Here is a 13441-nt window from a genome sequence, read left to right as displayed (position 1 = left end):
CTTTGCAAAGTTGAATATTTGATAGTTGCTGGAATAAAGAGCTAGTACTGGACTTCCCTGGTGGTGCAGTGGTTAAGAATCCGCCTGCCAATGCAGGGGACATGGGTTCGAGCCCTGGTCTGGGAAGATCCCACATGCCACTGAGCAACTAAGCCGGTGCGCCACAACTACTGAGCCTGCGGTCTAGAACCCACGAGCCACAACTACTGAAGCCCACGCGCCTAGTGGCCGTGCTCCGCAACAAAGAGAAGCCACCGCAGTGAGAAGCCCGCGCACCGCATCGAAGAGTAGCCCCAGCTCACCGCAAATAGAGAAACCTGCTTGCAGCAACGAAGACCCAACGCGACCAAAAATAAATAAATAAATTTATTAAAAAAAAAAAAGAGCTAGTACCATGAGAGGGACTTCCCTGGTAGCGCAGTGGTTAAGAGTCCACCTGCCAGTGCAGGGGACACAGATTCGATCCCTGGTCTGGGAAGATCCCACATGCCGCGGAGCAGCTAAGCCCGTGCGTCACAATTGCTGAGCCTGCGCTCTAGAGCCCGCGAGCCACAACTACTGAAGCCCGTGCGCCTAGAGCCCGTGCTCTACAACAAGAGAGGCCACCGCAATGAGAAGCCCGCGCACCGCAACGAGGAGTAACCCCTGCTCTCCGCAACTAGAGAAAGCCCGCATGCAGCAAAGAAGACCAACGCAGCCATAAATAAATAAATAAATATATACACTACCAAATGTAAAATAGATAGCTAGTGGGAAGCAGCCGCATAGCACAGGGAGATCAGCTCGGTGCTTTGTGACCACCTAGAGGGGTGGGATAGGGAGGGTGGGAGGGAGACGCAAGAGGGAGGAGATATGGGGATATATGTATATGTATAGCTGATTCACTTTGTTATACAGCAGAAACTAACACACCATTGTAAAGCAATTACACTCCAATAAAGATGTTTAAAAAAATTAAAATGAATGAATGAATGAATGAAAAGCACAGAAGTTTAAAAAAAAAAAGAAAGAGCCAGTACCATGAGAAAAGCCATGTGGAATAGGAATGAGGGTGGTAGAGTCCAGCAATTCCAAGGCTTGGGAAGTTATAAAGTATCCAATAGGCATACACATCCCATTAGTAAGTAATTGTGGTTATTAAAGAATGAAATAAAAATATTTTTTCTTTCAACTTATGTATATTATTTTTTCAAAAAGTTGTTAGGGCATAAATACTTACTAGGTTGTTTGGACCTAACTACTTAATAAATGGAACTGTTAGGTATTTCTTTTGGCCTTGGGGCACCATGAAAAGATTATTGAGGTGCTAAGGTTTCTATGAATGAGGAAGTTTGTAACTCCCTGGCGTATTTCATTCAATTACTTTCATTTTTGTTAGTAATTTGCAAGAGCTTTGTTCCTTAGGGGAATTGGCAAATATTTTACCCCGGTTTACCTGTACTTTTGAATATTCCTAGTAGTTTTTGCTATACAAAAGATTTCAGTTTTTATGTTCAGTTTATGTTATAAACACATCTTTTTATTTTTTTACATTCATGGCTTTGTGTTCATTCTTAGCCTGTTTTTACCTAAAGACTGTAAAACATTTTCCTATTCTCTTCTACCATTTTTATAGTTTCTTTTTTCTTAACATTTGATAATTTTCTCCATCTTGAATTTATTTCAGTGCAAGGATTTGGGTACAGATCCAAAGAGCTAGTTGGTTGTCTTAATACCATTTATTGAATAAATCAATCTTTTCACTACTGTTTAAATGTCACTTTTATCATCTTCTGAATTTCCAGGGAGTTATTTCTGGACCTTCTATTCTCTATCTCTCCTACAGCGCTTACTGTTTTCTACCTTTAATTTTAGTTATTTATGTATATATCTTATTTCTTGTGCTAGATCATAAGCTCTTTTTATATTGATTTCATCTCTATGTCCTATAGCTGTTTTCTTTTCTCTTTGACTTCTCTCCCTATCTAAATCTTTTTATTAAACTTCTGTTATAAAATTTTAAATATATACAAATGTAGACAGAATAATATAATAAATCCCATATACCCATCACTCAGCTTCAACAATTATTGATTCATGACTAATTTTGTTTCATTTATACCACTGCTAACTCTCCTCCTTCAGTATTGCGTTAACTGTCTTGACTGAACAAATTACCAGGTTTATTTTTCATTAATGAGTTTTGCTACATCAAAGAGTTCCTTATTGATCTCAGTATTGTCTTTAAGGAAACTCAATAGTTTGAGGATCCACATATTAGAAAAGATAAATTATCAAGCATAATCAGGCTGCTCCTAAAAAATTTAAACTGGGATTAATTTTACAAATGAATAATTTATAATTTGAAAAATGTTATACATAGCTCTTCAGAAATGTGTCTGTATTCTAAAGCTAGAAACTCTTTAGTTAGAACAGATATTATATCACTGTTTTGTAAATTGTTAATTCTTTATAAGCAAGCCTTTGTTTGTATGTTGGGTTAAGACTGACTACCTCTAAACCTCACCCTTACCCAACAACTCGGGACCCTTGACACTTCTTCTGGGTGATGGAACTGCTCACTGCATTGTCACATTTGGAGCACAAGGCCAGAAATGATCCAAGACAAATGTATACTCACCCTCTTATTAATACTGTGTATTTCCCCCCAACCCCATTGTGTGGGGAGAGTTTAGAGAGGTGGCTCTTAGCACCCCAGCTGCTGCTGCAAATACAGGTTCTGCTCCTGCCACCCTGGCAAGGGGGCAGGGTGGAATTCCAAATCAATACATGCTCTGTTTATTGAGTCTCTCTTTCTGCCAGACAAAGCTGTATATCCCTGGAGTCCAGGAGCTATGAAGAACAGACATAGCCCTTTCCTTCAATGAGCTATGCTCCAGGAAAGGGAAATTGTGGATTGATAACCATGATGACAGGATTTAAAAAGTTAAAAAAAGAAATGAAATGAAATGAGCTGTTAGGCCCTGAGTAGGAAAGTCTTAGGGTGGGGATAGGAGGTGGCTGATGAAAGCTGAGGAAGGCTTTATGGAGGAGGTGGTATTTAAGCTGGGCCTTACAGTATGAATGGAATTTCAATAGGCAGAGCTGGAAGGGGTGTGGGGAGAAATGGAAGGAACATCCTGGACAGAAAAGCATTGTCAGGAATGGGAAATCATCCCTCGTGGCCACAGAATAGGTCCATGAAGTGGAAGAAGTAGGAGGTAAAACTAGAAAGGTAGGTTGAGCCTTCAGTGGCCAGCAGATTATTTTAGGATGCTGGAGATCATTGAAGGATTTTGAATTTGGGAGTGATATGATCAGGGCTTGGCTTTAAGAAGAGTTGCCTGCAGCCATGTGTAAAATAAGTTTTGGAGGCAGAGACCTGTCCTTTCAGTTGTTTTCATCATCTAGGTGTAAGGTCTTTTGGTTCCTGAACTAGAACAGTGGGAGTGTTACTAGAAAGGAGGGGATGTGTTTGAGACACAAAGTGCATTTCCAGACCCCTGCAGACTTTGTGTTTTTGTACATTTTAGTCTTTAAAGATATTCATGGCCTGTTTCCCAAGCCAGAGTCAGCCAGGAAGTAATGACACTTTGTAATTAGCATCTTTTTCCTGGCAGCAGCAACACAACGCAGCTAAGTGTCACCTTTTGGGAATTCTCCCAGACCTTTCTAAGGATCTGTCCTCATCTGATAAACAGGTTGAGGTTTGGGGGGAGTAACCACTTGAAATGCTTCCTGGCCTGCCCTCCGGCCTAAGGTTAGATGGGTAAGTAGCCGTGGGTGGCACATGCCCACTAAGCCCATTCTTGTAGGGATGACCAGTATCCAAGGGTCACGCCTGCAGTCCACCCTGTGACCCTCCAAGGCTGGTAACAAAGAGGAGTATGTGGAGCTCTCTGTACAGCTGACATAGGCAGGCACATGTACCCGTCAAGCGCTGTGCTCTGCGCCATGGGGCCCAGAAGTCTGTGGTCTAGTTGAGGATGAGTGCGCTTAAAGCAGGAAATCAAATCCTCAGCCACAATGTAATGATTAGAAGTGGCATATAAGTTAGAGAACTCTTCTCTCTCTCACTTTCCCAGCTTCACCCTCACCCCAACACACACACACATACATAGAAACACAATCTGCCTTTTAAATAATTTTTGATATATCCGTTTCCCAGCAGTCATACGATTAGGCATGTTTCTGTGAATTAGAAAGTTTAGATTCCTCCTTCAGCCGTCTCCCTTCTCACCCCACCTCCTTTCAGTCTGACTTAAAGCCATAAAATACTTCTGCCTGCCTCCCTGCCTTTAGTTCTGTTTGTATGAATTAAGTCGACAGGATAAATATTCGCATTCCCAGCTACAGGCTGAAACAATGTTTGCCTGTTCTGCCCAGTGAGTTGAGAAGAAAAGGGGGCCTGACATCACCCTATACTGTACATTCCCGGCATAGATCATTTATTTAAGTCCCTGAAAAAATACAGATGTTTTACCAGCCGAAATAAAATCCTGTGTAAACACTGGGCTTGGAAAAATGTGGCTCTGACTTAGCTTTGGGGGTTGGAGCAGCCCGGGGAGAAGGCCAGGAGGCAGAAGAGCAGATACAGAAATTTTATACTCGGCTGAATGTGATAGGGGCAGAAGTGTTCGCCCCCAGTCTGCATGCTGCACTAGAAGACCAGACTTTGTTTTTAAGGAAGTACAGCTGCAAAAGGGGATAAATTTGTTGATCTTTGGAGTTCGGGATTATTCCTGATTACGATACCTTCACCTCATTTATATCTGACCTCTGAAATGAGCATCCCTTTTCTTGTTGGGGTTGTCCTTTCGCATGGCCTGCCTAACCTGGTCCTGTTATTGCTGGATCCTGCTGGTTTTTGGAGCTCAGCTGCTGTTGATTTTATAAAGGGGAAAATTGCCTGGAAGCCATGCTTGGTGAAGAGGAAAACCCATCTCAGCGTTGCATTCCCAAACAGCCATATATCATCTTGATCTTTTCTAACACAAGTCACTATTTTAGTCCAGCAGCATAAACCAGACATATTTTACTGGTGCAGCACAAGTTTTTTCAGGGATCTGCCTCATGACTCTTTTTGGGCCTGTGGCATTTATTCAAAGAGCATTACATTTGCTCTGTGGAGTCACTTTTAAGATTCAAAGCTGCTAAAATGGACCCCATGCTTTACACAGATGCTTGGGGCTCCCCTCAGTCTCTCTGTGTTTAGAGTGGGGATGGGGGTGGGCAGAGGCTAACTGTTCTCCAGACTTTTCTTAGATCCTCCCGGAGTTTCATTAAGGCTTGCATCTCAGGGGCAAGAAGTCTTAGTCCACTCTAGCTGCTTCCTGACCACCCCCTCCTCGGGGCAGGTGTGACCACCTCATCTCTGGGCAGTCCCAGGCCTGTGATAGTCATGGGTGATGATGTTGGTTTGCACTTGGTTGTTTTCTGTGTGCTTTTTGTCTCTTTCTGACCGGGTCACAGCTATTTTAAGTCAATAAAGCTTTCTCCTGTTGTCTTTTTTTTTTTTTTTTTTTGCTGGAGACACCCCTAAGTCCACTGTAACCTTTCTCCAAGGGGCCTGCTATAGCTGGAGGTCACCAACAGTCTTGGTCTGTCCCAGTGTGATTATTAATAGAGCTCTTTTTCACTCTCAAAAGAATTCCTGATTTGGAAGATAAATTACCCTAACAAGCCTCACATGGATATTCCTGACCAAACTCATTAAATCCCCCTCCCTCATTCCCAATCCTGCCGCATATTCTCGTGATCCCTGTCTTGAAGCATGGCCCTCGATCCCCAGCTGCCTGAGGGAAGGTCTCTTTCCTGACCCTCAACTCCAGGTCTAGAGCAGCTGCCAAGTCCTGCTTCTTCAGCCTCCAAAACATCTCTCAAATGTACCCTTTCCTCTGCATTCCACTGCTGCCACCGTTTAGATTGGGGAGGAGTGAGGGGGGGGTGTCACAGAATCAAATTGTCCGATCTCCTCATTTTTCAAAAGAGTTTAGACATCAGGGTGATTCTGATGTGAAACCTCCCAATTCATAAATGACGATTTCAAAATACTGTGTAGACCGGATGAAACATCTGCAGCCACTTTTGGTCCACAGGCTCTTCTTGGTTTCCAGGCTCCAGTTTCAAACGTCACCTTTTGTCTAGACTGGCAGTAGTCTCACTCACCCTGCCCCTTCTGGTCCAGCCGCCTCACTGCCCCTGGCCTTTTCTTTCCGCATTACAGATCTGATCACATAAGAGCTCTGTCTGAGGAGGTCTTTGCTGTCTCCAGAACAGAATGCACATCCCTCGATGCTGCCTTTGAAATCCTTCTTTGTCTGACTTGACCCCTCTCTCCAGCTGTGTCTCCTGCTACCCTACACACACCCTGGCTGTGCTCTTGTTACATGCAACTATTTGCTGTCCCCTGAGCAGTCCCAATATTTTCTTTTACTTAACGGGTTTTTTAGAACAATTTTGGATTTATAGAAAAAGTGAGTACAAAGAGTTTCCATGTTATTCCTCTCTTCCCCACCCCCTCTGCCCAGTTGGTTGTTACTAATAGCATGCATTAGAGTGGTATGTTTGTTACAGTTAATGAACCCATATTGATACATTATTATTAACTAAAGTCCATAGTTTACCTTAAGGTTCACTTTTTTGTTGTTGGCAATACCAATGTTTTAATACTCTTTAACACTTTTTAATAATTCACTTTCCTCTGCTTGCATATTCTTTCCCCAATTCTGGCAAGATTCTTTTCAAGGCCAACTATGAATCTCATATTTGCAAATATGATAGTCCTGCAAAGCTGTCTCTGTTTATTTTTGGAATGGGGGCTGGAAGGGAGGGAGGAGACAGAAAAAGAAAGAGAACTAGCATTTGGATCAGGGTGCCGAGCGTGTGCCAAGTACTCTACATATATATTCTTTGAAATCTCTCTACAGTCCTGTCAGATAGGTAGATATTATTATACTCTTTACTGCAAGGAAACCGAGATGAACAAGTGGCCCAAAGCCCCACAGCTAGGAACTGGGTTTCCACCCAACTCCTCCTGGCTCCGAAGGCTGTGCTCCCTGCCCTGCCCACAGGGCTACATTCTTACTACGGATCCAGCCTCCCTGGTTTCCCCACTGGATTAGGAATCTACTGGGTTAGGAATCCACTGAAGCGAGGAGTGCGCATGATTCAGCTCTGTGTTTCCGCTCCGAACATGGGGCTGGCACCAACAGCAGCTCACCAAACCCATGGGCGCGTGTCCTAAAGGCAGAGTTAATACAGGAAGGGGCATCAAAAATCGACATCAGTTCAGCAAATGCTTGTTGAATTCCTGCTCTGCACTGGACGTGGTGAAGGGTGAGGCCACGCATAAGAGCAAAGTGATGGCAGTGCTATCGTGCAGGTTATAAATCCCGACCAGGCAGCATCTGGGAAATGACTGGTTTTCTGTTTATCCGCAACTAGAATGTAAGCTGCAGGAAAGCAGGGATTCTGTGTGTTCTCTGCTGCAGCCCCTAGGACAGTGCCTGGTAATAATAGTTGTTTCATAAATATTTTTGGACTGAATGTTGGAATCCTGTTGCAAATTTGAGACACCTAAAGTGACACTAAACTTCTCAGAGTTCTCCTGTTCTCAGTTAGTCATCATCCTCGGGTCCGGCAGCTTCAGTTTCTCTGTGTTTGGTTTAGTACAGTCCTGTATTATAAGCTGTTTCCAAATTATCCCAGGCCTGGGCTTGACCATGCTGTTTGCCCAGAAGTTCTTCTGGACCAGAACTTTAGGAAAGGGGGGAAGGAGGAGGAGCTGCCTCACCCCTGCTGTCCTTTCAGAGCTGATGGACAAATGATCTTCCTGGGAGCTGCCTGGAGCTCCCAGATCTGACCTTGGACTGGAGTTCCAGGGGCCTGGCCTCACTTCTGGACTTCATGCAAAGGATGGCCTCATTTTTCTTGAGAGAATTAAACCCAGCACTCTTTTTTTTTTTTTTTTTTTTTTGGCCGCCCCGCGGGCCTTGTGGGATCTTAGTTCCCCGACCAGGGATTGAACCTGTGCCCCCTGCAGTGGAAGCGCAGAGTCTCATCCACTGGACTGCCAGGGAAGTCCCATACCCAACACTCTTAATGCCATATGAGGGTAGTCATATTTTCAAATATTTTCATTAATTATCTTGAAGGAAAAAGTTATCTCAAACATAGTAACCTGTTTCAGACATTTGCTTATAAGCCTTTTTTCTCCTCTCCCCTCCCTCTGGCTTCTCTGCTCCCTCTCCTCCCCTGCCCCCTGTTTTTCTTGTCTTCTCTGACCCTGTCTTTCACTTGTATTGCTCTGTCTCTCCTACGTGCTTATTTCCACCGAGGTTCTTCTAACCGTACCTCCCCCTCCATTTGTCCCATGTAAACAGATCGCTCTCCGTTCCTGGTGAATAACCAGGATCACAATTGTTGTCTGGTTTGTGCCCAAGGTGACAGAATTGATGGACTTGTAGGCTGATTTTCATAAACCAGAGCTACCAAGCGTTTCAAAAACAGCCTTGTTTTTGCCAAGTAAGGTGAGCAAATATAGGACTAAGTTTAAACATCCATCAGGAGTTATTTTTGAAGTGATTGCTTCTAAATGAGAGGCGTTTGAAAATCTCACAGCTTTCTTTACAAGTAAATTCCAAAGTCATGTATTTTGCTGGTGTCTGCTGATTAATTACAATCCTGTGACACCATGAAAAGCCCCGGTGGTTGGTTTTGTGCAGCTGTGGAGAAAAGTAAAGCAAGGCCCAGTGGCTTTGCCAGCTCTTTCAGGATGCTGGGGGTTCGGGCAGAGGGAGGTAGTCTTTTCACTCTGGCACTCATCACATAAGAACAGAAGCCCCGGCCAGACCCATTCCTCCAGACTTCACGACGGGCGGTGTGAGTCCCTGTGGAGGGTGCGGTGAAGTAGTGATGGCTGATTGGTTGCTTCTGAAATAACAGATCAGTTATTAGAGAAAGCATTTGCAGTCTCCGCATGGGGACTTGTGTGCGTTCTCCTGTACAACTACTTCTATTTAGGAAGAAAAAAAATTTTTAATAGCAGTTACATAAAATAAAGTAATCAAAATTTCCTTTGACTCTCTAAACCATAGGTGCTCAGCATATAGCAGATCTCTGACCCAGGAAAACCTGCCAGCTCATACCCATTTAGAGTCTGATGACTCTGGATCTCTTATCTTGGCCTCTTGGTTTTCCTCATTGCTTCTTTCTGTATTTAACTCTCAAGTCCCTCACTGACAGGAGAGAGAGAAGAAAAAGTTGAATCTTGTTGCTTAGGAAGAATCATGTGCAGCTCTGGTAAAGGATACAATAGGGAAAGAAAACAAACTGATTATTAAAATAGACTTTCCAAGTTCTTGATGTGTTTATCTGTGCTTGCTTTGCTTCACCCTCCTCCTCCCCTTGATAAGGGCACTGAAGGATTTCTCTGACATGTCTTTTCCCTTGACACTGGCTAAGGTCAGTGGATCCCATTTACGCCCTTGTCCACTTTTGTTCTCTGCTGCAGGTTTGTACTTCTCACAAAGGCCTTGTTGATGTCATCACTGAGTGAACCCAAGATACACTGACGTGCGCGTGCCAGTGCGCACACACACACACGGCCTATGGCACGTGCTTGCTGGAATTGTGGCCTTCGTTCTAAATATAGGCAGCTAGAGAGATACAACAGGATTTGTCTTTCTCTGCTTAATTCTGATATATAATGTCATGCAAGAATAAGAAAGTGGGGTGTGTCCGCAGTGCTCCCTCAGCTCCTGACATCTCAGGGAAGATCTGAAAAACCTAAATAGTTTACAGACATCACTGTCTGCTGTTTGCGAAGGCAGGCATCATTGCGGCCTGCTCCTTCCGCCAAGCATGTTGTGATAAACCCCAAACCAGATTAGACTCACAGACATTTGATTTTTCCTGTGTAGTAAGATTTTGACTTTAAAAAGTACTTTTTTTTTTCCATATGAGACTGCTAAGATAGAGAAAGATGTTTGCATTTCTTTGCTAAAATCAATTTATAGGTTGTTTGTAACTAATAAGCTCTTGGCATCTAATGACTGGTCACAGAGTAATCTTCATTTTGTGGACTTGTGCGAGGAACCCAGAGCACAGGTACAGATGAAAGACGTTGGTTTTTCGCCACTTGCTGCATCCTCCAAGACCAACATCATTTTTCTGCAAAGAGACCAGAGCCACATTTTGCAGGTGTCTGTTTTCTTTGAGGGGAATGTTTTGAGGAAACCTAAAAGGGAGGAACTGGACATTTAGGAAAAATATATTTTCACAGCAGGATATTGCTTTTTCTCTTTTTTTGGTTTAGGTTTTTCATTTGTTACAAGCCTTCTCAGACTCCAAATACAGAATGAATACATACTTTCGGCAGGAGCTGGCTGACATCACTGTTTGTACTAAAGCCAAAGTCTGGCTGGCCAAGAGGTATGTTAAAGCCCCACATGAGCACGGAGTTTTCAGGGGTTAGGAATACATTGGAGAAATGCTGTTTCTAGTTGTGGGAGTTTTAAAAGTCACTGGCATGAGTTTTCTAAACTTATTGGAGTATTTATCTTTTTTGAACTTTGGGTTGTGGTAAAGAAAGAAAAATATTTTCTTGACAATTTTTCTAAAACTGCTATGTGGCTGGGGGGCATGTAATATGGCTTTTTATCTGTCCACCAATCAGCTTGTTTTTATGAATACCTGCTATGTGCCCAGCCCTGTGTTGGATATCCTAACAACGAAAGGCAGTAATTGACTAAATCATGTGGTACAAACTATCAGGTACCATTGCAGCTCAGAGATGAGAGATTGATGTTAGACTTGAGCAGGTGCAGAGGGGCCCAGAGCGGGTGAATAAGAAAAAGACATGCAAGTTGCCTTTTTGGGTAGGTAGTAGAGAAGCTTGAATAAGCAAGGCAAAGGAGAGTGGATACGTATTTTTTTCTTTTTTTCATCCTTGCCATCGTTAGTTTTTTCTGAAACTTAGAACGTTTACCGTGTGAAAGATGGAGCAAAAAGAATTTCTCAATTTATCTCGAATACACAAGGAGTCCTCTCTGTAACACTCTGTTCAAAATCTGTGTTACTGCAAGGGCCTCCCACCCCCTGCTACATCCTCTGTGATTCCAGGAGAGGGGTGTCCAGCAGAGGCCCATAGGCTACCACATTCCATGCTGTGGTATATTGCCTTTGATTCATAATTAGTATGTTGGTTGTCTAACATAACAGCCTCTTTTTTATTTTTCAAAAAATGTGCTTTTGTTCACTTTTGTTGGGCTCCCATCTTATATGGCAAGACAAGCAATGGCTAGTGTGAGGCCCACAAATCAGTGTAATTCAACAAAGTCTTGTGAGCGAGCATAGGCTACACGATAGCCGCTGTGTTAGGAGATGTAGGGATGCAAAGATATAGAAGGAATTAGTCCTGGCTTCAAGGAGCTCCCATCCAGGAGGTGACAAGATGTGTAAATAAATAATTTTCATCGAATATGGTGAGTATGATAACAAATGTATGTAGTAGGTACAGGAGTAGCCCTGGGTTGGGAGGGTGGATGCCTTCAAGAGTTGGGAATTTTGCCAAGTGGCCAGGGCAGGGAGGGGTGTTCCAGGCTCAGGTAATGTCATAGGCAAAGACATAGCAATATGAAATGTCATGGTGAGTGTGGAGAACTAGAAAGAAGTTAGGTCTTCTGAAACCTAAAGTATAAGGTATGTGTAGCAGAGAATGGGGCTGAGGAGATACATGGAGGCCGCATGGTGAAAGGAAAGCAACCCAGTGAAGAATTTCTCAGTGGGTAGAGATGTGAGTCTCCATGTTTGTCTAAACACCTGTATCTTTGGCCAGAGATTTGATGGGGAAATTCTCTAGTATCTGAAATGCCAGTAAAGTGATGGTTAATGGTTAGCCTCTCATTTTTAGTCCGAATTTTGTTTTCTCTCTTTTATTTAGAGAACAGGAGTTCATTGACCATAAACTGCTCCCCTGGGCCTAGTATCATTTGCCTTCTGTGTGGCTTTTAGACAACTTCCCAAGATGCCTTTTTTGAGAGAACAAGGAATTGTGATCATATTTGTGCTCTCATCTGTTTACCAATTAGTAGGCCTGGTCGTCTTAGCTATTATTTCTGGGGATCAGGAAGTCAGGGAAACGATCCTATTGAAACCCCTGCTTCCAGCCAGGACTGCCCCAAGACAGAATCTGAATCTCCTGTTCTTAAAGTTCTATAAGGAAGGAATTTCTGCCCCCTTAGTTTGCTACCCCTTGATGGGTCTTACAGGAATTCATCATCTGTTGGCTTCCTGAGTCAATTCCTTCTTGTTGGCTGGGAAGGAGGAGATGGAGTAATAGGCCAGCCATCTGAATGGACCTTCATGTTGTGCAGTTCCCTATGATGGATGACAAAGCTGCCATCAGCCCCCTCTTCAGCTGGAGAAGTCCTCCTGGCCTTCTAATTGCAATTAGAAAATTGCAGTTTTCTAATCAGTCTTTTCATTATTGTCGGCATCTACCCTTCCCCCCCATTCTCTGATTTTCCTCCATGATTTTCCAGCCCTAGAAAACAAAGGCATGAATCACTGAAATTCACTGGGTTTCCACCTTCTTTGCCCAGAGTCCAGGAAAGCCACTTTTATGTTTCCAGTACAGTCAACTCTTTATTATCCAAGTGTGAACTTTACACTTCGTGGGTGGTCTGTAACACCAGGCTTCCTCTTGCTCCCCAGCACACTTTTACCATATTAAGCAGGTTGTGTTCAGAGCCTGGAACAGAGTTTGAAAGGAAAACACATGGCCAGAACACAATGTATCCCAAAGCCACGTGTCAGTTCTTCTGGATTGTCCACGTCACTGGCAGGATAACTTTGAGTTTCCTGAATAGGAAGGTATAGAATCAGATGTAAGTGATGAAGCCTCAGCCTGTCGCACGCCTGCCCTGCCCTTGAGGTCCTCAGAGAGTGTTGTCCCAGAAGGTGTTTGTCTGCACTGGGAGCCCCATGCTCAGATGAGCCACTTATGGGTCCTAGTGGGCCCTTCTCAAAGCCAACCCCTGACTTACATTCTCACATTCTTTTCCCCTGAAAAGCATTACAATGCAGAGCATTCCAAATTTGGCTGCTCAAGAGGCTCCTTTATGTCCATAGAAATTTACGAAAGAAAGAGGAATAAATGTTCTTTTGTGCCTACTAAGGATTTTCTGTATCTTTTGAGTATAGCTTGAAATGTCAATGTTATTGCAAAAAAAAAAAAAGTCGGTTTAAATGTTAGCACTAACACCTTTTTCCTTCTTCAATTTATGTTGATCATTAGCTTGAGTTTATTCAGTCCAGTGTGTACAAAAACATTAGTGAGGATGTCATTTATTTATTCCCCAAGAAGGGGTTTAAAAAAAAAAGTACATTGGAGCCATTGGATGACCAGTTCCGTTTTTAAAATTTTAACCCCGAAATCGAGGTCATATAAAATAAAGAC

The 13441-nt window shown here is 43.2% G+C and overlaps 1 protein-coding gene across 2 annotated transcripts in view; it reads left to right on the top strand.

The window, feature by feature from the left end:
- Positions 1–13441, top strand: part of THADA (THADA armadillo repeat containing) — a 318246-nt gene that overhangs the window by 210049 nt on the left and 94756 nt on the right. For both annotated transcript variants that reach the window (XM_061210468.1, XM_061210467.1), the window contains exon 30: positions 10298–10413. In XM_061210468.1, the coding sequence (XP_061066451.1) occupies positions 10298–10413 (116 nt within the window). The remainder of the gene's footprint in view (positions 1–10297; positions 10414–13441) is intronic.

This window comes from Eubalaena glacialis, chromosome 14 (genome assembly GCF_028564815.1).
Source record: "Eubalaena glacialis isolate mEubGla1 chromosome 14, mEubGla1.1.hap2.+ XY, whole genome shotgun sequence".
NCBI lineage: Eukaryota > Metazoa > Chordata > Mammalia > Artiodactyla > Balaenidae > Eubalaena > Eubalaena glacialis.
The sequence above is the reverse complement of the archived record's forward strand: the minus strand, read 5'-3'. Positions and strand labels throughout refer to the sequence as shown.